General features: G+C 39.5%; 1 protein-coding gene across 5 annotated transcripts in view; it reads left to right on the top strand.

Moving 5' to 3' along the window:
* The window catches only part of TUSC3 (tumor suppressor candidate 3), a 498,607-nt gene that overhangs the window by 258,352 nt on the left and 216,500 nt on the right, over positions 1-23,755 (top strand). For all 5 annotated transcript variants that reach the window (XR_007773580.1, XR_007773581.1, XM_050947920.1 and 2 more), the window contains 2 exons: positions 9,885-9,959; positions 15,401-15,491. Coding sequence is in view for 3 of the 5 variants with exons in the window: in XM_050947920.1 (XP_050803877.1) it covers positions 9,885-9,959; positions 15,401-15,491 (166 nt within the window). In the remaining 2 variants the exon portion in view is untranslated. The remainder of the gene's footprint in view (positions 1-9,884; positions 9,960-15,400; positions 15,492-23,755) is intronic.

Here is a 23,755-nt window from a genome sequence, read left to right as displayed (position 1 = left end):
GCAAGTTCATTTAAAACACCAAAACTCTATTCTGCCTTCATTGTTTAGGAGCAATCTGTTTCTGCAATTGTTCAATATCTTGTCAGAATGTAAACTGCTAGAGAGTGCACTCCCAGGAAAGATTTGGGAATATAGGATAGATTTTTTTTATGGTTGACTAAAGCTTTTTTCCATAAACCTATGAGATTGGAGAAAAATCTCTCCCATTCTGCTGCCACTAAAATATTTTCATTAATCAAAGATTGCATTAATACCTTACCTACATACTTCTGGTGCATGATGTTGGGTAACACTCTGTCCTCAACTTTTTTAGGGGGAGTGGAGGGCTTACAGTTTCTGGCTTTTTAAAATTTATTTTCAGTTTGACTGGCATTTTTTTCACAGCAGCACAAGTGAAAAGGATACATCTTAAGTTGTCTAGCACAGTCAGCTGAAGGAGTTGTACAGAGTCTGAGACTGTTACGTGAATTGTTACACATTTTAAGCTAGAGAGATCAGATAGGAAGAAGAGTGTTCAGTCTCACTGAATAGGAGTGTGGGAGAGTTGTTTCTGAGCTCGGGGGGTAAGGGGATTGAATTGGATGAAGTGAAAGGGCTTTGGGGGGCTCTGAGTCAAGAAGGAACAGGCTAGGAGGATGGAATCAACTGCTTAATCCCACTCCTGGGATGGAATTTGAAGCTGCAAGCCACCAGGAAGTAGAAAGATCTGAATGATATATTGTATTACCAGTCCTCTGACCCATCCAGTTCTCCTTCTCTTGAGCGGTTTGGGTGAAATTGATAGTTATGGTATTGTCTATTAGAGTATGATAATAGAAACCATCAAAAGCTTATTACTAATAAGTAGGGCTGAACTTCAGATTCCTAAACCTTGGGTTACGTGCTGTAGCTATTTTTAGAAATCTCACTTTAGTACCTTTTTTGCATTTTTCAAATCTGCAGTGAAAGTGTTCTTCAAACGAATAACATGTACTGGGTCATCATCCGAGACTGCTGTAACATGAAATATATGGCAAAATGTGGGTAAAACACAGAGCAGGAGACATACAATTCTCCCCCAAGGATTTCAGTCACAAATTTAATTAATGCATAATTTTTTTAAGGCACAACATCAGCATGGAAGCATATTCTCTGGAATGGTGACCAAAGAATGAAAGGGAATACGAATGTTTAGCATATCTGGCAGGTAAATACCTTGCAATGCTGGCTACAAAAGTGTCATGTGAACGCCTGTTCTCACTTTCAGGTGACATTGTAAATAAGCAGCAGACAGCCTTATCTTCCATAAATGTAAACAAACTTGTTTGTCTTAGCAGTTTGCTGTACAAGAAATATGACTGAGTGAACCTGTAGGCTGTAAAGTTTTTTTAATTTTTTTTTTGTTTTTGAGAGCATTTATGTAACAAAAAAAACTTCATTTATAAATTGCACTTTCATGATGAAGTGTGTGTACTACAGTACTTGTATGAAGTTAATTGAAAAATACTCTTGTTTATCATTTTAACAGTGCAAATATTTGTAATAATTTAGCACTGTATACTTTGTCTTCTGCATTGTAATAGAAATCAATATATTTGAAAATGTAGAAGAACATCCAAAATATTTAATACATTTCAATTGGTAATCTATTGTTTAACAGTGCTATTAAAACTGTGATTATTTGCAATTTTTTTAATAGTCATTAATTTTTTGAATTAATCATGTGAGTTAACTGTGATTAATAGACAGCCCTACTAATAAGGTTAATGATCTCTGTATACTCTGGGGCATTTGTTGATGCTGTCCCTAATTATTTCTATACTCCAGATATTTTTCACTAGACATCCTTATTTTGGGGTGTCTGTTCAAATACAAACCCTTACTATTTGAATGACCTATTTTTCCCCTGGATTTTGTAGGTGAACCTGCTTATTATTGTTATGCCAATATAAAGCTGTTTCTCCTCCAGTATCAAACTTTTCAGTGCCATTTTTCAGTGTACTCACTGAATAATGTCTTGTCAATTCCTGTGAGCAGATTCTGTCCACTGGGAAAATGGGTATCAGGATCTTTAAAAATATGTAAAATTTAAACCATTCTAAATTAGAAATGAATAGAGGAAAAGATTACACTGGATTTTACACTAAAAAACCCCCAACAAAAACAAAACATTATGCAGGTATTTTTCTGAAATCATTATTTGGAATTTGGAACCATTGTATATTCTGGCAAAATTAGCTGAATGTTACATTCCTGCAATGCACTGTAAAGAAGATAAAGAAAAACAAGAAAATCTACAGAGCTTGTGATGTCATCTTCTTTTTTTCAGATGGACAAGATATAGATAAATGACTACAAAAACTTAAATTCTATTGTGTTAGAAGGAAATTATATTGTAGAAAAGTGTTTTCCTAAATAGAATGGACATTCTCCTTTGTGGCATATATTTATTCTTTTAAAAAAAGCAAGATGACTTAGGAAATGTTGGAAATAAGGACTGAAAATAATGACAGAAGCTAATATGATATGAAGCCAGTGATAGCACTGAAAACACAATTCAATATGATTGAATTTTTCACTCATCATGGTGGAGTTAAAGTAAATGATGTACCCAATGCTAAAATGTGATGATGTGAAGCTACTGTCATTGAAGCTAAAAGCCAGCCATGTGAAGCCTAAACTCAACAATATTGACTGCAGCTAAAAAGCAACAGCTGAAGCAGAAGTGTAACAATGCAACTGAAGCTTAAAAAGCAATGATGTGAGGCTGAAAAAAATCAACAAATAAGGCTGGCTAAAGATCCACAGCAAAAGAACTCTCTTGACATTACCTCACCCAAAGAGCTTTCTGCTTTGCACAAAAGTGAGATTCTCCTAACTGTAGAAAAATGGAATAAAAGTAAAAGGAGACAAGGAAACAGGAAGTACTTATAGAAAGAGTACTTGCTGATGGGCACTGTAATTCTTTTTCAGTTATTGTTTGTTAGTAGTGACTATGTAAGTATTTGTTTTGTGGCGGGAGGTGGGTGAGCCACACAAAAAAAAGTGCAGTATTTTTTTGTTTGTTTTGTTTTGACATGACACATTGGTTCATTCCCCTGGTCCATCTCTCTGGAACCTAGACAGACTCTCCTTGGGGCACCTGGAAAAGTTGTCCCACCCTCAGCCCTTTGTTTGTTTGTTTGTTTGTTTGTGACCAAGCTAAAATTAAAGATACTAAAAGCACTGCTGGGTGTCTCAGTGTGCACTGTATCTGGTTAAGCAGGTATCCCCCCTTACCAGACCTAATATTACAAGGACAGAAACACCACCAGTCTTCTCACTTGTAAAAAGAATACTGGAGCAGAAACACAAGTGGCATCTTTGTCTCCAGCCCTTTTTGTTTAATCTTTCTTGGTTCGTTCTATACTCTGCTTTAGAAATAGGGAGGAACTGGTTGAGAATTTGAAAGTGGAAGGCAGCTTAGGTGAAAGTGATCATGAAATGGTAGAGTTCATGATTTTAAGGAATGGTAGGAAGGAGAACAGCAAAATGAAAACAATGGATTTCAAGAAGGCAGACTTTAGCAAACTCGAGGAATTGATAGGTAAGATCCCATGGGAAGCAAGTCTAAGGGGAAAAACAACTGAAGACGGTTGGCAGTTTTTCCAAGAGATGTTATTAAGGACACAAGAGGAGAGTATCCCACTGCGTAGTAAGATAGGAAGTATGGCAAGAGACCACCCTGACTTAACCAAGAGATCTTCAATGATCTAAAAATTAAGAGAGTGTCCTACAAAAAGTGGAAACTAGGTCAGATTACAAAGGATGAATATAAACAAACAACACGAGTATGTAGGGACAAAATTAGAAAGGCCAAGGGACAAAACAAGATCAAACTAGCTAGAGACATAAAGGATAACAAGAAAACATTCTACAAATACATTAGAAGCAAGAGGAAGACCAAGGACAGGGTAGGCCTTGTTACTCAATGAAGGGGAGAAAGTAATAACAGAAAATGTGGGAATGCCAGATGTGCTTAGTGACTTCTTTGTTTCAGTTTTTTCCAAGAAGTTTGGTGGTAGTTGGACTGTTAACATAATGAATGCCAGTGAAAATGAGGTAGGCTAAAATAGGGAAAGAACAAGTTAAAATTACTTGGACAAATTAAAAGCAGCAAAGAATCCTGTGGCACCTTATAGACTAACAGACGTTTTGGAGCATGAGCTTTCGTGGGTGAATACCCACTTCCTCAGATGCATTCACCCACGAAAGCTCATGCTCCAAAACGTCTGTTAGTCTATAAGGTGCCACAGGATTCTTTGCTGCTTTTACAGATCCAGACTAATATGGCTACCCTCTGATACTTGGACAAATTAGATGTCTTCAAGTCACCAGGCCTGATGAAATGCATCCTAGAATACTCAAGGAGCTGACTGAGGAGATATCTGAGCCATTAGCAATTATCTTTGAAAAGTCATGGAAGATGGGAGAGATTCCAGAAGACTGGAAAAAGGCAAATATAGAGCCAATCTATAAAAAGGGAAATAAGGACAACCCAGGGAATTACAGACCAGTCAGCTCAACTTCTGTACCCAGAAGGATAATGGAGCTAATAATTAAGCAATCAGTTTGCAAACATCTAGAAGATAAGGTGATATGTAGCAGTCAACATAGATGTGTCAAAAATAAATCACATCAAACCAACATGGTAGCTTTCTTTGACAGGATAACAAGACTTTTGGATAGGATGGAAGCAGTAGATGTGGTATATCTTGATTTTAGTAAAGCTTTTGATCCTGTCCTGCATGACCTTCTCATAAATAAACTATGGGAATGCAACCTAGCTGAAGCTACTATAAAGTGGGTGAAAAACTGGTTGGAAAACCATTCCCAGAGAGTAGTTATACATAGTTCAGAGTCATGCTGGAAGGGCATAACAAGTGGGGTCCCACAGGGATCAGTTCTGGGTCCAGTTCTGTTCAATATCTTCAAACTAATTATTTAGATAATGGTATACAGAGTACACTTATAAAATTTGTGGATGATACCAAGTTGGGAGGAAATGCTTTGGTGGATAGGGTTAAAATTCAAAATGATCTGGACAAACTGAAGTAAACAGGATGCAGTTCAGTAAAGACAAATGAAAAGTACTCCATTTAAGAAGGAACAGTCAGTCGCACAGGAGTACTGCAGAAAGGGATCTAGGAGTCATAGTGGATCACAAGCTAAATATGAGTCATGTTGCAAAAAAGGCAAACATCATTCTCAGACATGTTAGCAGGAGTCTTGTAAGCAAGACTTCAGTAAAGCAGGATCAGTCCCAAAATGTCATGGAGAGGAAAATAAAGTTCTAACTGGAGGGGGAGGGATAGCTCAATCGTTTCAACATTGGCCTGCTAAACCCAGGGTTGTGAGTTTAATCCTTGAGGGGGCCATTTAGGGATCTGCCGGGGGGGAAACTGTCAGGGACAGTACTTTGTCCTGCTAGTGAAGGCATAGGACTGGACTCAACAACCTTTCAAGGTCTCTTCCAACTCTATGAGATAGGTGTATAACTCTCTCTATATATAAACTGTGTATGGTATATATTGCTTTTAATGAACACACCCTCAGCAAATGGATGAAGTGAGTAGCAAGTACACCTCTACCTTGATATAATACTGTCCTTGGAAGCCAAAAAAAATTACCATGTTATAGATGAAACCATGTTATATTGAACTTGCTTTGATCCACTGGAGTGCACAGCCCTGCCCCCCTGGAGCATTGCTTTACCGTGTTATATCAGGTGGGGTTATATTGAGGTAACAGTGTACATGCACACAATTAGAGCTAAAAGTTGACGCTACATTTCCAAAGACCCATTTCAATATAAGCTTAAGAAACCAAAACTTTCAGCAGCTAAATCACTGGGCCCAACAGACTCATGAACTAGATCAGAAAAGTTTTATTTTGATGTTCTTTTTCTTTGTCATTTTCACTTCTGTTCATTTAAAAAATAAAAAATAGGAAGAAAACCTCGTAACACTGTCTGATATTAAACAGTAATGAATTCTGAATAATGGCAGCTACTTAGGCTGCAATAGGAGTGTGCTATCTACTTGAGTTCTTTGCTCGTTTCTTGTGCACAAAGAGGTGAGTTAAGGTCAGAACAGTCTTATCTGTGAATATCCTTGTTCTTTCCAACTTCAATCAAACCTGGGACATGAGTTTAACTTAATTTTTGCTATTCGTATTTAGATGGAGTAATAGTTATTAGATGAGAAGCTAAGCAATAATTTGAGTAGGGTTCACTGTGAAACAGCCCAGATTCTGCACCCTTAGGGAAAGCTTGTTAAGCTGAAATTTGGAAAACTATGCACTATTTAATATGTGCAGTTTTTAATACTTTAATACAATTCCTTTATCTACATAATGAGATTATGTGTTGGCAGTATTATTTCTTTTCTTTACAGAAATTTAATTCCACTTTGCTGATTGTTTCTGAAAGCAGTTGACCGCTTCATATGAGCAAACTTAATAGAGAGCTAAGTGAGATGTAGTATTTTATCCCATCACTCTATCTCCAAATAGCAATATAGTGTTGTCATAAACAGATAGTTAAGGGTTAATGTCTCTCTTACCTGTAAAGGGTTAAGAAGCTCAGTGAACCTGGATGACACCAGACCAGAGGACCAATAGGGGGACAAGATACTTTCAAATCTTGGTGGAGGGAAGTCTTTGTTTGTGCTTTTTGTTTTTGTTCGTTGTTCACTCCCAGGACTGAGAGAGACGGGACATCATTCCAGGCTTTCCCAATCTTTCTGAATCAGTCTTTCATGTTTCAAAATAGTAAGTAATAGCCAGGCAAGGCAGATTAGTCTTCTGTTTGTTTCCTCAACTTGTAAATGGTGTTTTTGCTGGAAGGATTTTTACCTCTGTTTGCTGTAACTTTGAATCTCAGGCTAAGGGGTGGGGGAGTGTCCCTCTAGTCTATATGAATCTGAGTACCCATAAAGCATTTTCCATCCTGATTTTACAGATATAATTTTTACCTTTCCTTTCTTTTAATTAAAAGCTCTCTTTTTAAGAACCTGATTGATTTTTCCTTGTTTTAGAATCCAAGGGATTGAGTCTGAACTCACCAGGGATTGGTGGGGGAGGAGGAGGGGGATGGTTAATTCCTCTTTGTTTTAAGATCCAAGGAGTTTGGGTCTTGGGGGGAAGGTTTTGGGGGAACAGAAAGTGTGCCAGACACTGACTTCTGGCTGGTGGTAGCGTACCAAATTTAAGCTAATAATTAAGCTTAAAAGTAATCATGCAGGTCCCCATATCTTGAACTCTAAAGTTCAAAGTGGGGAAAAAACCTTGACAAGTGTCATCATAATAAAATGTGACATGGATTAGTCCTGATGGTTTGTTAGAATTTTATTTCTCCCCCCCCACTCAAATGCTATTTGCATTTCTACAATACTTTCTGCTTATTGTCACAGATACAGTAGAGGCTCATACAGTCATAATATTGTTTAGTTTCAACTTCCGTTAATCCTTCTTCCATTGCTGATAATGGGAACAAAACACTTAAGCATGTGCTTAACTTTAAGCAGGTAGACAAAGTGCTTAAGAATGTGCTTAAGTCCCTAGAAATTAGGTATTTTAACTAAAACTTCAGACATAAATTTTATTTCTCAAAAATAAACTAGGTCAGGTATGAAGAATACCAAGGTATGCATTCAATGGAATCAATAGGGCAGTGGTTCTCAACCTTTCTAGACTACTGTATCCCTTTTAGGAGTCAGATTTGTCTCATGTACCCCCAAGTTTTACCTCCCTTAAAAACTACTTACTTATAAAATTAGACATAAAAATACAGAAGTGTCACAGCACACTATTACTGAAAAATTGTTTACTTTCTCATTTTTACCATATAATTATGAAGTACATTGATTGGAATATAAATATTGTGCTTACATTTCACTGTGATACTTGAGCCTGTTTTTCCACTACTGAACCTTGTCTGAAGTCTGACAAGCCCCAGGCTTCAGGCCTGAACCATGTAACTTAGCTTTGTTAGCCCCTTGTGGCATGGGGCCATGGGCAGTTGCATTGCTTGCTATCTTGTAATGTCAGCCCTGTGATCCCCCTAAACCCATCCTCAGACCTCCTGAGAGCTGCAACCTCCATGTTGAGAAGCACTGATCTAGATGAGTTGAGTACCTCCTGGAAGACTTCTGCATACCCCCAGAGGTGCACATACTTCTGGTTAAGACTCACTGCAGTAAGGGATAGATGCTCCAGAGAGCCTTTTAGAGCTTTTTATGGTATGTTACTGGATACAGGTGATGTTCATAGATGTGGTGTGTTTGAAGTGTCTGCTGTACATTTATCCCATAAGTCTGTAGAAATTTCTCCTCTTTAATTTTATAGTTGGTCTATCTTCTCCTACACCTAACCCTGGAATAGTAACACTAACAAAATTGTTTATTTCCATACTGTAATAGAGAGTTACCTTTGGTTTTAAATTCTGTTTTTCACTCATTAGAGAAGTAAGTATCTTTTTGCATTGGGTTGCCCCTCCAGAGGCATGTAAATCAGTCATGCTTTTTGATATCCATATCAGTATACTAACTCAGAGGTGATGGCAAGCTCCTAGCTGTCATTCCCAGGAACATAGTTCCAGTATTCTGAAAAGTGGGTGGATAGAATTGTGATATTCTAATGAAGTCCTCTATCCAAGTGATCTCTTCAATAAGAGGTGCTTGTGGAAGCAATTATAGAGCACCAAGACAAGCCAGGGCTCAGAGGAGAGGATAGTTGGAGATGGACGGACACATGTTATGCTACTATGTGAGCAACAGATGTTAAAATACTCTCAATTGTATTTTGGAATAAAAACACAAAGGAGATCGTAGCAGGTTAATATATTGTTGTTAAACAGTAAAACGAGATGAATAATTTGTTACCCTCAAATGAAGTACGTTAACCAAAGCTTTTTTCGGCAAAAATAATATTGGCCATAAAATATCTTTGGGTACATAGTGTACCAGTGAAGTTCTTATTTCTTTAAATGGCTGATTACAAATACAGCTTCCATGATGCATTATGCACTCCATCTTTCAATATAGCATTCATGTATGCCTCCTGTTCAGAACAGATGTTAAGTACAGTAGTAACTTCCTTTTCACTATAGCTTCAAACAAGTAAGTGAATGGCTGAGGATCATGCTAAAATTAGTTAAGTTGTTTTATCATTATGTACTTGTTTGAACTTGTAAAGCTTGTAATTAGACAATAAAAAATGCAAGTGGAAAAAAATGTTCGTGATGGAGATGTTTCTAGGCTGAACAAAATATTAACCAATATTTCAGCATAGAGAGATCCTGTAAATCTGAAAGCATTGAAAAGAGTGTCCTGCATGCAGTCAACTGCTTCAGTTTGCGTCAATTAATTAATCAATGAATTAACAGAATTGTATGTATGTACACTGAAAGTGTTTTCTGCCAGTATTCATTCTGCATTAGTAAAATTACTTCTGCTTTTTAGATTTCACAGTTTGGCTTATGTTTTTATAATATTTACATAAATACAAAAGCATCATTGCTCCTACCTGATCCCTTTAAAATCTTTCAAATCTTATTTGTGTTCTAAAATGTTTTGAGTTTTATGTAAAGCTACAAGTTGTTAACTTTAATAACACACAAAGTAGATTAATAAATGCAGCTTACTTAATGGAAAATATCACTAAATGCAGCTTACTTAATGGAAAATATCACTACATCTAAATATTTGTCTCCCTACAGTTTTGCATAAATTTTCAGTCTCTTTATGGAATAGGGCATTTTTGATATTTTTAGTTTATAGAAAATGGAAACCTTAGTTCAAAGATGCACTCTCATGGATTTCTGAGACATCCATATTTCTGCTGTTTCCTTGACGACAACTGTATAGATGCTGCTATCACCATGGGAATGGTCCTTCTGAATGAAGCTGCTACTTCCAAAGGAGATGTTGGAAAAAGGAGAAGTAAGTTATTTAGTAGAATTTGCAGGGTCTCTGAATTTTACTTATTGTAGGCATTTTGAGATGAACACAAAGGTTAGAATTGCCATTCAGGTTAAAGTTTTCAAAAGTACTTAAGGCCTGGTCTGCACACAGTTTTTATATCGGTATAACTATTTCAGTTAGGGATGTGATTTATTTTAGAAAATAATAAAAGTCCGACACCTAGTATGGACACATTTATAGCAGCATAAAAATTCCTTATACCCATATAGCTTAGGCCTTATGATCTTCCCATATGGAAATAGCTATACCAGTATAAAACATTTTTATACTTATATAATTGCATCCACACTAGGTGGGTTGCACTGCTCTAACTATAAGGGTATAGTTAAAGCAGTGCCATTTTTGTGTCTAGACAAGTCCTAAGTGATTTAGGAGCCAAAGGGTAACATTTTCAAAAGCACCTAATTAATATAGACACCTAAGTCCTGTTGAAGTCAGTGAGACTTAAGGTAGGAGTTTCAAAAACATCTAAGTCCTATTTTCAAAAATGATTTAGGCATTTTGAATCCCTGTTGACTTTCATTGGAACACAGGAATTTTATACTGGATCAGACTCATTTAGTTCAGTATAACAACCTGTCTCCAACACTGGCCAGTACTAGATGTTTCAGTGCTTTTCAGTAGGCAGATGAGGTATAATGTGCTCCCACAATAGTTCTCATCCTAATCTCTTATGGTTAGTGTAAATGTGTGGACTCACCCCCGCGGCACCTCCTGCTGGTTGCTTCAGGGAATTAGCTCAAACTCCAGTTTAGAGCACCCTCTGCAGGCCAGTGATCCACCTTGTTCTCAGCTACTGGCCTCATGTCCCTCCCTGGACCCCAGTGCCCATTTTATGTGGGGTTCTGCCCCCTGGCAGTGACCCCTTTCTCTTTGGGGTTTCCCCCTCCTGGGAACCCCCCACCCTCTATCCCCACTTTGCCTCAGTGTCTTGGCAACTGCCCAGTCATTAACTAGCCCCACACTCTGGGGCAGACTGCAGTATTAGCCTCTCATCATCAGCAAAGGAGGTTTGGACTGGCTGCTTTTACCTATCTCTGGGTTGCACCTTGCCACCCCCAGTACCTTCTGGCCTAACACTAGGTAGCAGCCTGGGGCTCTCCAGACAGGAGCTCCTCCACCTTTCCCCAGCCCTGCTTCACCCTAAGTACCTTATCTGGTTCTCTGCAGCCAGGCCCTTCTCCCTCTACAGGCATAGGGAGACTCTCTGCTGCTTCTGGCTCCCTGGCCTTCTTATTAGGCCCTGTGGCTCAGTTTGGGGCGTGGCCCCCAGCTGCGGCCACTCCGGCCATCAGCCCCAGCTTCTGGCTCCAGCTACGGCCCCTTGCCAGGGCTGTTTTAACCCCTTCAGGGCAGGAGCAGAGATTCACTCTGCTACAGTTAGAGATTGTTTAAAACATGAAGCCTAAGATTTAGCAACCCTTCAAAAATGTGTAGCCATTAATGCTGATAATCCTGGTGGTGGTTTGAGTGATAGTCCGTATAATTCCACAGCTAATAAGTGCACATCCAATGCAGATGCATTAGAAAACTTTCTAGTTAGCTGTGACTGGGGGACAGAGCATGCATCCTTTGCTTCCTCATGCATTCAAAGAGAGTATAAAGGGTAGAGCTGCCTCACACTCAGTTCCTTCTTATTGCCATGGTGTGTTACAGCAGGTTATTTCAGAGTTACTTACCTCTTTAGATAGTCTTCAGGACCAATGGGACCTCAGGTTATCAATAGGACCAGTACCACCTTCAGTTCTGCTTGGCAGACCACAAGTCCCTGGGTTTCAAGCACTGCCTCATTTACAAGGCCTCATACCTCTCAGTGGTGATCAAACAAGGTGTCTACTCTGCCTTGTTGAGAGGCATATTCTGGGTATATGTTTGATCTGCAAGTTATTTCTCAAAATGGAACCAGTGTTCGAGGGAGTCTTGCTTTAGAGTATCCCTTCTCAAGAAGTCCATGTGAATGGATTCAGACCCTAGTTCCAAGGCATCCAGATTGTCAGGGGATCAGAGGTCCTGTAGATCCTCAAGGTCTGTGCCCTATGCATCTTCAAAATGAGGCACCCTCTAAGTTAGCCATGGTGTGGGAAAAACACTGGGATCGACTGGATGCTGAACAGAGGTCCTCAGGACAGAAGAGGTACAGAAGGCCATCCACAGGCTTGGTGCTGGTGCCGCCTATGCCAGTGAGAGCTCCCCTGCTCCCAGAAGAGTGATACCTGTCATCCTTGGATGACGGCCCACAGTCATCCCCAACCATATCCAGGGGTTCAGCAGGATCACACACCGCCTCCACACACACACCACCTCCACCGAGTAGGGGAGCTTAGCTTCAAGAAAATTGTGATACCAGTACTGATCCATACCAGAACCATGACCCAGCCTCCGTTGCCATTTCATTTTAAGCTGTGGACTGTATGGATGCCTAAGTTTGTCTTGGGCCTACCATCCCTAGCATATTCTAGGTTCAGGCCAGCTTCCCTGTGGATGGGAGAGCACCATCCCTTCTGCATGGCCCAGATGAGGAACTGCAATCACAGGAGTCAGAGGTCTCTCAGCAGGTACCAGCCAAAACTTCCTTGTCTTAGTCAGATGAAGCCCTGTTGCACTAGGCATCAGCTGTACTGGAGGACTGTAGTGAGCCGGCGTGGCTCCCTTCCGTCCCGGAGGGGGAAGAGCCCAGCCAGAGGCCAGAGTGGGCAGAGCTAGGGAGCTCTGAGCGTGCCCCTCAAAGGGTCAGGCGGCGACCCAGAACTATAAAGGTTGGCCCTCAAAGCTCAGTAGGAGCCCAGCTGCCAGAGAGAGCAGATGTCCCTAGGGGACCCCGAGACTGGGAAGCTCTTAGTGAGTTCTAGACTTTGGTGTTCAAAGGGAAACTAGTCTCTAAAACAGTCCTCCAGGTGGCTTTAGATGCTATGCACATAGCATCCAGGATCTGCTAACCACAGTTGAGTACCTGCACTTTAAAGGTTGCTCTTTGTTTCATGATAAGATGGATGAGGCCATGAAATCACTGAAGAACTAAAAGCCACACTCAAGTCCTTGGGGTGCTGCACCCCAGCCATCACCCCAGACAGCACTTCAGGTCTCAGCATTTAAGCAGGCCCTCTACTATAGACCACACCAGTATGCCAGAAAGGGGCAGAAGACTTCTGGGATAAGGCCCTCAGGAGTGGCCACTACATCCCACTGTCCTTCATTCTCTGCAACCAGGCAGCAGATTTGATTCCACTCCCAAAGACAGCATGCCACTCACTACCCAGCCTTGACCATGTCCTCTGTATGGCATACATCTGTCTCATTTGTGCCATTTCTGATCACTTCAGACCAGTATGTATTGGACATTGTAGAGATGGGCTACACACTTGACTTCCTCTCCTGCCCACCTACCCACCAACTCTCCCTATCTCTATTCAGGGACCCATCTCCTGAGAGCACTCTACACCAGAAGGTTCAGTCATCTTAGCTCTTGGCTCCATAGAAGAGGTCCCCTCACAGGAAAGGGGAAGATGGTTTTATTCAAGGTATTTCCTCATCCCCCAGTAAAAAGGGAGGTCTTTGCACTATCCTCCCCTTTCATCAAGCTATCTACAGTGGTTCTCAGGTCTCCTTCAATTGGACATAGGCTGCTAAGATAATTTTGAAAAATTTGTCCTCCATCCCTAACTTACCATCAATGTCAAAATAGACAATTCCTTGGTTTAAATTTTGACTGTATCTCTCTGAATGTATTTCTTGGATTTGTGAGTCTGTATTACACTAGTTCCAGATTCAGCCTTTCTTACTCATGATGAATAGTACCTTATTTTACAAGCATTTCCACAGAAATAAATGTTAATGCTCAGAGAGTAAAGTTTTACTCAATCTGATAAGGATGGCAAAACCTGGCCCTTAAGTGATGGGGAGAAGCAGTGTCTGAAAATGTCCTAACACATTTTGTTTTCTGGTTTAAAAGGAAATGAGGAAATAATGAAAGTTGCCAGCTGTCATCTGCCATTTAAAGAGCTGATATGTCAATTGTAACATACCAAACTGTATATTTATTATAGCATAATTGCTAAAGTGTTTTTTTGAAAATGTTAAAATTCCTATTATGGCTAGTCAAGTCCATTAAATTAACAGTCTCATCATATTTATTGAACTAGCACTTACCAGCTTCTTTTTTAATAAAAAATGGGCTAATTATCTTGTGATGCAATCCTATGATATGTGTATTATTACTAGATAATGATTTAATTTTATAAAGTTACTCAACTGTGGAAATGACGATACTCACATAGAGCTCCACACTAGGCATGAGGACTTGAAGGTGACAGGTATACTGTCCTTGCATCAGCTCTTATCGATGAAAATATTGGTAGATGTCTTTCAGTGTCCTTCAAACAGCGATTTTTGTGTATCAGAGCCTAATATGATATTAAGCTTCAATCATAATTTAATTGAGATACTGAAATTCTACATGTTTAGAGCGTGACTCTGAGAAGTGTTCAATGTTTGCATCTCCCACTGCCTTCAGTTTTTGGTGATCACCACCTTTCAATATCAAGCCCTCATTTTTTTTTAGTTTCTCATGTAAATGTTGAGTCAGGAAGAATTCCTTCAGGCATTCCTGCAGCTGAGCTGGCCCCTTGCCAGACCCCCACAATGTGACCGCTTACAGCATTTAGAACTTGATCCTACTCCCATGGAAGTCATTGGCAAAATGCCCTTTGACTTCAGCTCTCTCCCGACAGCTTAGAGCAGCTTCTTCATATGCACTACAGCGGTGCAACTGCACCAATGCAAATTTGTAGTTTAGACCTGCCTGGCGTTCAATAAGGTATTTGTTCAATCTCACTCTTCTGCCTTTCTCTGCCCCTTTTCTTACAGATGAACTAAAACAAATGGTTTCTCCCATTTATTTCAATAGAAATAGTGTGATTTTTTTTCCACACAACCCTGATTGTTCAAATTCCAATTTATATTGAACATTCTTGATTATCCCAAATGTCACAGGGATATTGAATTAGTTTAATTGATTATTTATTTTTTTGGTGTGGGGGGTAATCAAAGGAATATACATTACATTACATTGCCTGAAATGTATAATTTACAAAGATTTCTATATCCACAGTCTCCAGCAATTTGTTTGTATCCAAAAGTTGCAAACTATTGTTCCTTTTGCCTCAATAATACACTTATACTAATAAGTTTTTTTTAATAACCACAAATAAATAATTTCCAGGTGTGTTTTGATGCCCTGTTAGAAGATACTGGACATCATAAGGCAATATATCAAAACTTGAGTACTGAACTATGCCAAATTTCTTTGTGATTGACATAAATAGTATTTTTAGTATAGACTCTAGATGTTAAGCTTTTCCATGTTTTTATATGCTAGTAAACACAGTTAATATTTTTTCCAGTAATATGCCTGGTAGGACTGGGACTGGTGGTTTTCTTCTTCAGCTTCCTGCTGTCGATATTCCGCTCCAAATACCATGGCTATCCATACAGGTAATCTTTTATGTTATTAAATCCACTTTTATATTATTATAGGTACCAGGTATTTTTAAAAGTTCAAAACATTGGCTTGATCCTGCTGTTCTTGATGTTAATGAGTATTTTGCCATTGATATCTATGGGAGCAGGACCAAGCCTGATTCTATGATTCTATGAGTAAAAAGACAGTGATGTTTGGATACATGTAAAAAAGTAACTGACCCATTGTCTTAGCAGCTGTGCTGCACTTTACAGGTCAAAGGACGTGTTTGTGAGTGACTGAATTTCTTTGTAGTGGGCCCAGGAAAGCTAATGCACCTGGAGTAGAAGATGATGAGGTTTATGATGGTCCTTAGTTCCTGTGGAAGTTCATTCCACATCTCAGACCAACTCTCAAACAAGCTCTCTCTACTGCACGGATAAGCAATACCCTTATTCATTATAATGGTTAAATCACTCTGTCAAAACATTCCATAAGAAACTTCACATACTATATAAACTAAAACCACAAATACTTCAGATCTGAATACACAAACTCTAATGAGTAGAATTTTCCCCCACCTTTGGGACAGGGAAAAATAACTAGTGCTGCATATATGTGAAAGCTTCTAAATATACAAGAGTGGGTGGTTAAGAACATACCTGCTAGAAATAATTGTAGAAACATCTTTTTTACTGTGAAATCTTCACTGAAATGTGAACATAGCACATTTTAAAAAGGGCTTTAGAGGTGATCCCGGTAATTACAGACCGGTAAGTCTAACGTCGGTACCGGGCAAATTAGTCGAAACAATAGTTAAGAATAAAATAGTCAGACACATAGAAAAACATAAACTCTTGAGCAATAGTCAACATGGTTCCTGTAAAGGGAAATCGTGTCTTACTAATCTATTAGAGTTCTTTGAAGGGGTCAACAAACATGTGGACAAGGGGGATCCAGTGGACATAGTGTACTTAGATTTCCAGAAAGCCTTTGACAAGGTCCCTCACCAAAGGCTCTTAGGTAAATTAAGCTGTCATGGGATAAAAGGGAAGGTCCTTTCATGGATTGAGATCTGGTTAAAAGACAGGAAACAAAGAGTAGGAATTAATGGTAAATTCTCAGAATGGAGAGAGGTAACTAGTGGTGTTCCCCAAGGGTCAGTCCTAGGACCAATTCTATTCAATTTATTCATAAATGATCTGGAGAAACGGGTGAACAGTGAGGTGGCAAAGTTTGCAGATGATACTAAACTACTCAAGATAGTTAAGACCAAAGCAGATTGTGAAGAACTTCAAAAAGATCTCACAAAGCTAAGTGATTGGGCAACAAAATGGCAAATGAAATTTAATGTGGATAAATGTAAAGTAATGCACATTGGAAAAAATAACCCCAACTATACATACATTATGATGGGGGCTAATTTAGCTACAACGAGTCAGGAAAAAGATCTTGGAGTCATCGTGGATAGTTCTCTGAAGATGTCCACGCAGTGCGCAGAGGTGGTCAAAAAAGCAAACAGGATGTTAGGAATCATTAAAAAGGGGATAAGGAATAAGACTGAGAATATATTATTGCCCTTATATAAATCCATGGTACGCCCACATCTCGAATACTGTGTACAGATGTGATCTCTTCACCTCAAAAAACATATCCTAGCACTAGAAAAGGTTCAGAAAAGGGCAACTAAAATGATTAGGGGTTTGGAGAGGGCCCCATATGAGGAAAGATTAAAGAGGCTAGGCCTCTTCAGCTTGGAAAAGAGGAGACTAAGGGGGGATATGATAGAGGTATATAAAATCATGAGTGATATGGAGAAAGTGGATAAGGAAAACTTGTTTATTTATTCCCATAATACAAGAACTAGGGGTCACCAAATGAAATTAATAGGTAGCAGGTTTAAAACAAATAAAAGGAAGTTCTTCTTCACACAGTGCACAGTCAATTTGTGGAACTCCTTACCTGAGGAGGTTGTGAAGGCTGGGACAATAACAATGTTTAAAAGGGAACTGGATAAATTCATGGTGGCTAAGTCCATAAATGGCTATTAGCCAGGAAGGGTAAAGAATGGTGTCCCTAGCCTCTGTTCATCAGAGGATAGAGATGGATGGCAGGAGAGAGATCACTTGATCATTGCCTGTTAGCTTCACGCCCTCTGGGGCACCTGGCATTGGCCACTGTTGGTAGACAGATATTGGGCTAGATGGACCTTTGATCTGACCAGGTACGGCTGTTCTTATGTTCTTCTGTTCACAGCTGTCACTGTTTTTCAACAGACAATGTGTACATATCACCTCAATTGATTTTCAGATTCTTAATTTTTTTTTTCTTTAATAACATGAAAGTTGAGTCAACACGCATAGTTTACTGAGAACCCATTGTACCAGCCAGAGTGACCATAGCTGAAGGCAGCACCGGGCATTGTGTAGTGAAGTTCGCAGATCTGGCTCAACCCTGTGCATGCAGAAATTGCTAGGGCACCCCCACAGTAGGCATCAAGTAGAGTCGGGGTGTACATCAATAGGAAGTTTGAGGCATGGTGGGCCGGATTGTGTTTGGCCGTCCTGGTGACATGGCAGAATAGTGTGCAGTAACACTTTTGAATAGAATGAGCACCTGAAAGAAGGTCAGAGCTCTGAGGATTATGACATTTTGCACAAAGTCAGAACATTTGGGATTTGGCACTGACAGTGAATAATGAATGTCTCTAACTGCTCCAAGTTTGCTTGTAAGAGGGTCCAAGTTTCTGACCTTTATAGCAATACAGGTAGTACGGGTTTGATAGATCCTGAACTTTGTCTCAGCACAGATGGTTTTCCTTCCATAAACATAGACTTCAGGAAGGAAGCAGTGAGACCTGTTAATCAGTGGATGACTGGTTTGCTGTGACCGTTTAAACTCTTTTTGCAGCCTAGGTAGATGAACTTGTCAGCACTACCCATTGTACTCAACCCCACTTGCACCAGGGATTCTGGTAGCCCACCTGCAAGGTTCTGTACCTTGGTCTTCTACCATGAGACATTCAACCCCACACTTTGGGCAGCATCTTGGAGACCTTGGAAGACAGTGCTGAAATTCCACAACTTTTGCTGACTTTTCCACGAGCAGGGCAGCATCGTTGGCATAGGCTAAGTCTGAGAACATTTCTTGACCAATCTTGATTCCAGTGTGTGGTGCAACAAGTCCAAGTATCCTGTCAATCACATGACAGAGTGGTCAGGGTGAGGATGCATTGCAGCCACGCAGCTGAGATTGTATAGCAATGTGGTGAATCTGTGAACCAACACACACTCTCTCACTAGTATCAATGTGAAGATTGTGCAGTAGATTTAGAATATCTGGAATGCCAGCTCCTTTCAGTGTGAACCAAAATCTGGCCTGTGAACCAAATTAGAAGTCAATTTGATGTAGTGGGTGTTTAAATTTTTGGTGAAGCTCTGCCAGAAGCCAGAGGGTAAGGACAGCATCCATTGCCAGCTACCCAGCAATGAACCCTGATTGTTGTGGACAATGTCTGTCAAAGAGTGGCTGCATCCTACGAAGCAGAATATGATAAAAGACCTTTCCAGAGACCAGTAACAATGAGATTGGCCTGTAGCTGCCACACTCAGAGTGAGATCCTTTGCCTTTGTACAAGGGCACTATGAGGCCATCTTTCAATTCTGCTGGTACTTTGCATGATGGCCACATTTCTAAGAACAGTTGATGCAGTCTGATGCTCACTGGTTCCAGGCATCTCTCAGCAGTTGGAGTGGAATGCCACCAGGTCAAGCAGTATGGTCCATTCTGTAACTTTTGGAAGGCCCTTCATACTTCCCCAGCTCAATCATAGCCACTCATGTCATATTCCGTATGCACTAGTAGACTATCATGTGGTGGAATTAAATGGATATTTGCTGCTAGCTGGTGGCAGAATGTGTCCTTTTCCACAGATGATGCATTTTCTATTGGCTCATAGGCTACAATGACAGATGTGTCCACAAAGATGTTGGAGCCAAACAAAGAGTAAGCCTGGAGAGATGGAGTTCCATATGGTTAAAGTCTATACTAGCTGCTGTCTAATAATAAGTGCCATACTTTGAGCTGGATGTGGACAACCAGCATGGAGGATGGTTGCTCCTTTTACAGTAACTTGATTGCTTTCTGGAAGACAAGACTCTTTGATGCTGACGATTACAATCTTTTAACAGATAAATTCTTTGATGAACTGTCATGTCCCAATGCCATTCAGGGTTAATATGTTCCATGTGGTGAAAATGTCTCTCAAATCTGGTTTGGACTTCCAGGAAGTTGGGGTCATTGGGGCTGCGCCTTTCCTATGAGAGGTTTGAGTTGCATTTGTCCTATGCATGCAGAGCACGCCTCTCTGTCCGCAGTCAATAATAGCAGGAACTTTAATACTGGTGCTATTGTCACAGTCTGTCATGGCTTTTTTCCCCTTCATTTCACAGTGTCTTGTTGAGGCGGGGAGACAAAGAGGGATTTCATATGTGGGGGACACCATCCCACTTCCTAGGAACTAGTCTCTCAAATTTCATTGGTTTCTGGGGGCATGAACAACCATTATGAATATCTGGTTCTTCTGCACTATGCGATCCACACATCCATAGTCATGGCTCATTCATCTTCACTACCTTTGGGGAAGTTGGCCCTCATCTGCTGAGTTTGTCATTGGCCTTCACTTGTTACCCTGAGCAGAAGCCTTAATCAGGTACTACCAACCAGAGGCGCACATAGCCAGGGATGACCATACCCTGAAGTAGAGCAGCTTAAACTGCTGCTACCTGCTACCCAAAACAGAATCATAGAAGATTATGGTTGGAAGAGATTTCAGGAGGTCATCTGGTCCAACCACCCTCCTCATGAAATAGTTTTTTCCTAATTTCCAACCTAGACCTCCCCCACTGCAACTTGAGACCATTACTCCTTGTTCTGTCATCTGCCCCATTGAGAAGAGCCTATCTCCATCCTCTTTCGAAGCCCCATTCAAAACATGGAAGGATGCATACTAATCTACATTACATGCTTAAAATCTTTGATTACTGTATATTGGCAAATGTAAAAAATGTTTGGTGTCTCAAACTAAAAGATTTTAAGTTTCATTAACATGCCTACATAGTATTTCAGTAAAGATAATTCATTTTATTACATTTGTTCTTTCTTAATATTCATTGGCAAATCATTATAAATGATACATAAATGGAAAAAGACTTCCTACCATGTCAAGAGAAAGATATCCTGATTATCTAAGAATATATTTTCTTCTTCCGACTTTGTAAACTTCCCCCCTAAGTTAAATGCGGTAAAATCTCATCAGCAGCATTTCCAACAAGAGGAAATAAAGTTGAAACTCTTCTGACATTCTGCCTTTTATTTCATTTTACTTTTGCTCACTCCCTCAGAACAAGTGAGATAATGAGTTTTCTCATTGTTGTAGGATATTTCAGTAGACCATAATGTTACATCAAGAACAGTCAGAGGCAAGAGCTTGACTTGTTCTCTTCTCCAGTGTTTTTGATTTAATACTTCTCTGCCATCATCTCAAAAACATCTGCAACATGTCTTAGAATCTGGCTACATTTTGCAAAAGCATGGCATTTTGTGTGTTAGTCTTGGATCTTGTGTGCTCTGTGACTATATATAACTAGCACTCGGACGGCTTTTTCTGTATGTTGTCTTCCATCACTGTGATATCTTAGCACCTTTCTAAAGAAGAAAAAAATTAACCCACTTTCCTTTCTAGCCCTACCAACAGGAACTAGCTTAGTTATTTTTAAAAATAAAGTATAAGGATGGTGATGTGATGGAGACTATTTTTGTGGGAAAAATAAAGAAATGGTTTTTCATTTATTTCTGAACATGGTCATGGTGGTGAACATTCTTATGGCAACAAGCACTGAGTTCCACTGCCTTGGGTTAGCTCTTGTGGAAGATACATCTGACCGATATAAGCCTTTTCTGTTCATTGACAGCTTTATTTCTGCGATGGAACAAATTTGTCATGTAGTCATCACAGGAAATGTGATCTTTCAGATAGCTACAGCTAGTGTTATTCAGGGTTTTGAAAATCATAGACCATGTCAAGAGATAAACCCCAAATGAGATGATACTCTGGGAGCTGAGTGTTTCCTGTGGTCTTGCCTTGCCTGTTTTTATATCTCCTTTCTGCTGAGTTAGGCCTTGTCTACACTACCCGGGTAAATCAACCAAAGGTATGCTACTCCGGCTATGTGAATAACGTAGCTGAAATCAGCGTAGTTTAGGCCGACTTACCACAGTGTCTTCACTGTGCTGCGTCGATCGGAGATGCTCTCTGGTTGACTTACATTACTCTTCTCGGGGAGCTGGAATATCAGAGTCGACCAGAGAACACTCTGCTGTCAATTTACCAGGTCTTCACTAGACCCGCTAAATCGACACCCACTGCATCAATTGCAGCAGCAATGATCTCCCAGTAGTGAAGACGAACCCTTAGTTAGATACCACATGCATTTTTGCTGCTACACAGCAATACAATTAAAAACACTTGATGACCATTGGTGCTCCTGTACCTGCAGCCTTATCTAAATGTATATGTCAGCAAACCCTGAACGTTAATACATATGGCATTTTTAAAAAGTGATGTTTGTGTGCTTATTTATATTTGTTTTGAAATGACTGTACCTTGAACTCCGAAGGATTAAGCTAATCAGACCCAAAGTACAGCACTATTAAAATATTCCTTTCCTTTCCTAGTTTACCATGTTCCTGTTTAACTTGTGCTTCTTTAAGTTCTTCCCCAAAACACTCTGTTCCCAACAGACCTACAAGCTCTATTCCTCCCCTCTAAGAATGTTTATGAATAACTTGCTTGATTTACCTTTACTAGCAGAAGAGGAATAGCTTGCAAACTCCAGCAGGTCAGCTGAACCAGTGAGGGCACTCTCCTCTATAAGGGAGAATAGACATAGTTTGTATTGCCACCCTCCCTACTTTCTGTTGGTGGGGTGCATGTTTTTATCCAGTATCTCCAGAAGAAACCCATTAGTGAAGGCTAGGTAGGAGACAGTAGCTCAGTTTCTTATTGACAGTGAATGTGGCCCAACAAATATTACTAAAATATTAAATACTATGTTAACAGCTCTTGGAATTAACAAAATGTATGTGCTGAACTTCACTGCTGAATCATTTGCTTTGTGATATATTCTATCCCTGTATCTATGTCTATTAACATTGTACACCCTTTTGCATAGGGACCTTGTCTACTCACCTGTCTCTAAAGTGTCTGGAACAATTTTGGTATGATATAAACAATAATTTGCAAGATGAAATATCCCAGTTCTAGATGTTCTTAAAAGCCTTTTTTATATTCCCTTTTGGAAGACAGCTACAAATCAAGAAAAAAAATTTCTGCCACTTTATGATATGCAGACTGTGTGACTGGACGATTTAGGGAATATTTGTGCTTTTTCCACAAATGCCTTTTGTAGTTTAATTTGGTTTTGGTTTTTTATATTCCACAGCAAGGTCTTCATTGTTGTGAAACTATGCCTGTCACACTATTCTAACAATCCATTCTAGCCATAAAAACCTTTCTTATGGTAAAGCACCTGACATGGATGTTTTCAGCCAGAGAGAAATTAAAAAAATACTTTCTAATAGTTTTGTGATAACAGTAAAACTATTTTTTGCATTATTTCCTTGTTTGCAGAGGTTATTCTGTGAATCATATTCATAGAGTTTAGTATGTCTTCTTAAAACTGTAGTTTAATCTGTTTCAGAAAACTTCTATCCCTGTATGTGAATTGGAATACACTATTACCAAGCAATGAAAATTGTATAGACAGATACTTTAGAAGAGAAATTAAAAATAAATTAATGAAAGAATTATTCAGTTCTTCATATGGAGATTTTTAAATCCAATAGCATCACTCATTCAGCAACCTAACATTAAAATTGGCTATTATATCAGAGGTCTGGTGTCATAAACAGATAGCTAAGGGTTAATGTCTCTTTCACCTGAAGCACCTGACCAGAGGACCAATCAGGAAACCGGATTTTTTCAACTCGAGGTGGAGGGAATTGTGTGTCTGAGTCTTTTGTCTGTCTGCCTGCTTTCTCTGAGCTTTGGAGAAGCAGTTTCTACTTTCTAGTCTTCTGTTTCTAAGTGTAAGGACAAAGAGATCAGATAGTAAGTTATATGGTTTCTTTTCTTTGGTATTTGCATGAATATAAGTGCTGGAGTGCTTTGATTTGTATTCTTTTTGAATAAGGCTGTTTATTCAATATTCTTTTAAGCAATTGACCCTGTATTGTATCA

This window comes from Gopherus flavomarginatus, chromosome 3 (assembly GCF_025201925.1).
Source record: "Gopherus flavomarginatus isolate rGopFla2 chromosome 3, rGopFla2.mat.asm, whole genome shotgun sequence".
NCBI classification, from domain to species: domain Eukaryota; kingdom Metazoa; phylum Chordata; order Testudines; family Testudinidae; genus Gopherus; species Gopherus flavomarginatus.
The sequence above is the reverse complement of the archived record's forward strand: the minus strand, read 5'-3'. Positions and strand labels throughout refer to the sequence as shown.